This window comes from Myotis davidii, unplaced genomic scaffold, assembly GCF_000327345.1.
Source record: "Myotis davidii unplaced genomic scaffold, ASM32734v1 scaffold172, whole genome shotgun sequence".
Lineage (NCBI taxonomy): Eukaryota > Metazoa > Chordata > Mammalia > Chiroptera > Vespertilionidae > Myotis > Myotis davidii.
This window is the reverse complement of record NW_006284343.1, coordinates 3,395,186-3,397,026: the sequence shown is the minus strand read 5'-3', so window position 1 is coordinate 3,397,026 and position 1,841 is coordinate 3,395,186. Positions and strand designations below refer to the sequence as shown.

Below are 1,841 nucleotides of genomic sequence, written 5' to 3'. Positions count from 1 at the left end.
GAGAAAATAATTTTCTGTTGTAGAAGCCACACAGTCTCTGGTCCTTTGTTATGGTACCCCTATTGAACCAATACAAACTTTAAAATCAATAATAATAATAATAATAATAATAATAAAGAACAGAGGGCTAAATATTTGGGTCGGAAGGTGGGAGCTGGGATAGCGAGTTCCTCAATTCTAAGGGGTTCTAAGGACATAGATGACAGCGTGAAGAGCGCCCTCTGGATTTGTACAATATGGTGGCCCTGGGCCCATGAAGGACCAGCTCAGAGGTGGGACCACAGGCTCAGGCACAGCCAGGAGGCCCACCCAGGTCCCAGCACCAGGGGTTTGCAGCATCGTGTGCCCCACGGAGTGCCTCCAGGGCTACCTGCCAGGGGGAGGCGCAGTGACAGAGCTCAGCCGCAGCACCCGCAGCGCTCCCAGCACCCCAGCACCCATTTCCCGGCCCCCCCAGGATGTCCACCATTTCCCAGGAGGTGAGAGGGAGCAGCCATCCGTGCCCCTCGGACTGGCCTGCTCTGCAGGGCCCTGGTGGGGAGGGGAGCTGGAGGGCACCTCGGCCCTGGCACCGGGCACTCACAGAAGAAGCCGTGTTCTTCTCGTTCCTCTGGAGGTTGCACAGCCCCTGCGAGACCTCCAGTAGGGTGGTCGTCCCCAGCTGGGAGCCGCAGGCGACGAAACCCCCGTTGTCCTGCACCCGGAGGCAGAAGAGGGCCTCATCGCACACCTGCGGGAGGCGGGGCAGGCAGGCCCACGTGGAGGCGGAGAGAGGAGCCTCAGTCTGATTCTCTGGCTCCGGGGAGGCTCCCGCCCCATAGGAGGAAGTGCACACTCTGCGACTGGCTGTCAGGGCCCTTTGTCACTCCCTCCCAAACCTCATCTTCCACCTCGTCTCCCCCCCACACACACTCCCCACCCCCCCTTCAGCCTCACATTCATCCATGCCACCAGGGCCTGCGGGCCTAGATCAGGGTGGGGAATGTCTGGCCCGCAGGCTGTAGGAGGCCCACAGAACCATTTGGTCTGGCCCTGCCAAGGCATGCGGGGTGCCTTCATTAAACGCTGAGCAGGCTAACTGTTAAGTTGATGATTTTGGCCCGTGCACGAGGTTATAAATATTCAAACGGCCCCTGGCAGGGAAAAGGTTCCCCACCCCTGACCCGGCTGCATGGGGAGAGGGTGTGCGTGACCTTCAGGCTGAGGGCGGGGTCACACTGCTTGAACACGAAGTCCCAGATGTCCAGGGTCCCGTCCATCTTGGTGGTGAAGAACACCGCCGGCCTAACCGGGCTCCAGGCGCCATCGCTGAGGTACGCCATGTGGTACCTGTGGGCAGCCGGGGCCACCCGTCAGGGGCCACTGAGGCTGACAGGGAGGGGAGGCTGCTGAGCCACAGCTCTGCTCACCTGCCCTCCCGGGCTGCAGGTTCTCACTGTGGGCCAGGAAGTTCTTCCTTGCGTCTGACTTCTAGCCGTGCCGACCTCGCCCACCCACAGCTTACAGCCTGCACTTTGAAGGGCTCTGGGTTGGTCCTTCCCCTGGGCTGGTCACTGGCCTTTCTCCAGAGCTCACTGCAGGGGCCAGGCGTGCGGGGCTGGACCTGGCCCGGTGCCACAGTCCCAGGACTCGCTGAAGGAGTTAGAGGGAGGATGTGCCCAGAGAACCCCTCCCACTAAATCAGGAGAGTGGTATGTACACTCCTCCGCGGTTTGATCTAGAGCAGTGATGGTGAACCTGTGACACGCGTGTCAGAGGTGCCACGCGAACTCATTTTTTTGGTTGATTTTTCTTTGTTAAATGGCATTTAAATATATAAAATAACCCTTTTTCTCTCTGAT

At 59.3% G+C, this 1,841-nt stretch overlaps 1 protein-coding gene across 1 annotated transcript; it reads right to left on the bottom strand.

The window, feature by feature from the left end:
• Positions 1–286: 286 nt before the first annotated feature.
• Positions 287–1,326, bottom strand: LOC107184674 (dynein intermediate chain 2, axonemal-like). Its single transcript, XM_015570505.1, has 3 exons — positions 1,194–1,326; positions 584–730; positions 287–370 (listed from the first exon to the last, which is right to left on the bottom strand). Exons 1-3 carry the CDS (start codon positions 1,320–1,322, stop codon positions 287–289), a joined length of 360 nt encoding a protein of 119 aa, XP_015425991.1. The 5' UTR covers positions 1,323–1,326.
• Between the last annotated feature and the right edge of the window lie 515 nt (positions 1,327–1,841).

Coding starts and splice junctions, on each gene's coding strand:
- LOC107184674 (XM_015570505.1), bottom strand. CDS start 1,322: ATGGCGTACCTCAGCGATGGCGCCTGGAGCCCGGTTAGGCCGGCGGTG. Junction 731..1,193: donor ACCCCGCCCTCAGCCTGAAG/GTCACGCACACC, acceptor CGCCTCCCGCAG/GTGTGCGATGAGGCCCTCTT. Junction 371..583: donor AGAAGAACACGGCTTCTTCT/GTGAGTGCCCGG, acceptor TCCCCCTGGCAG/GTAGCCCTGGAGGCACTCCG.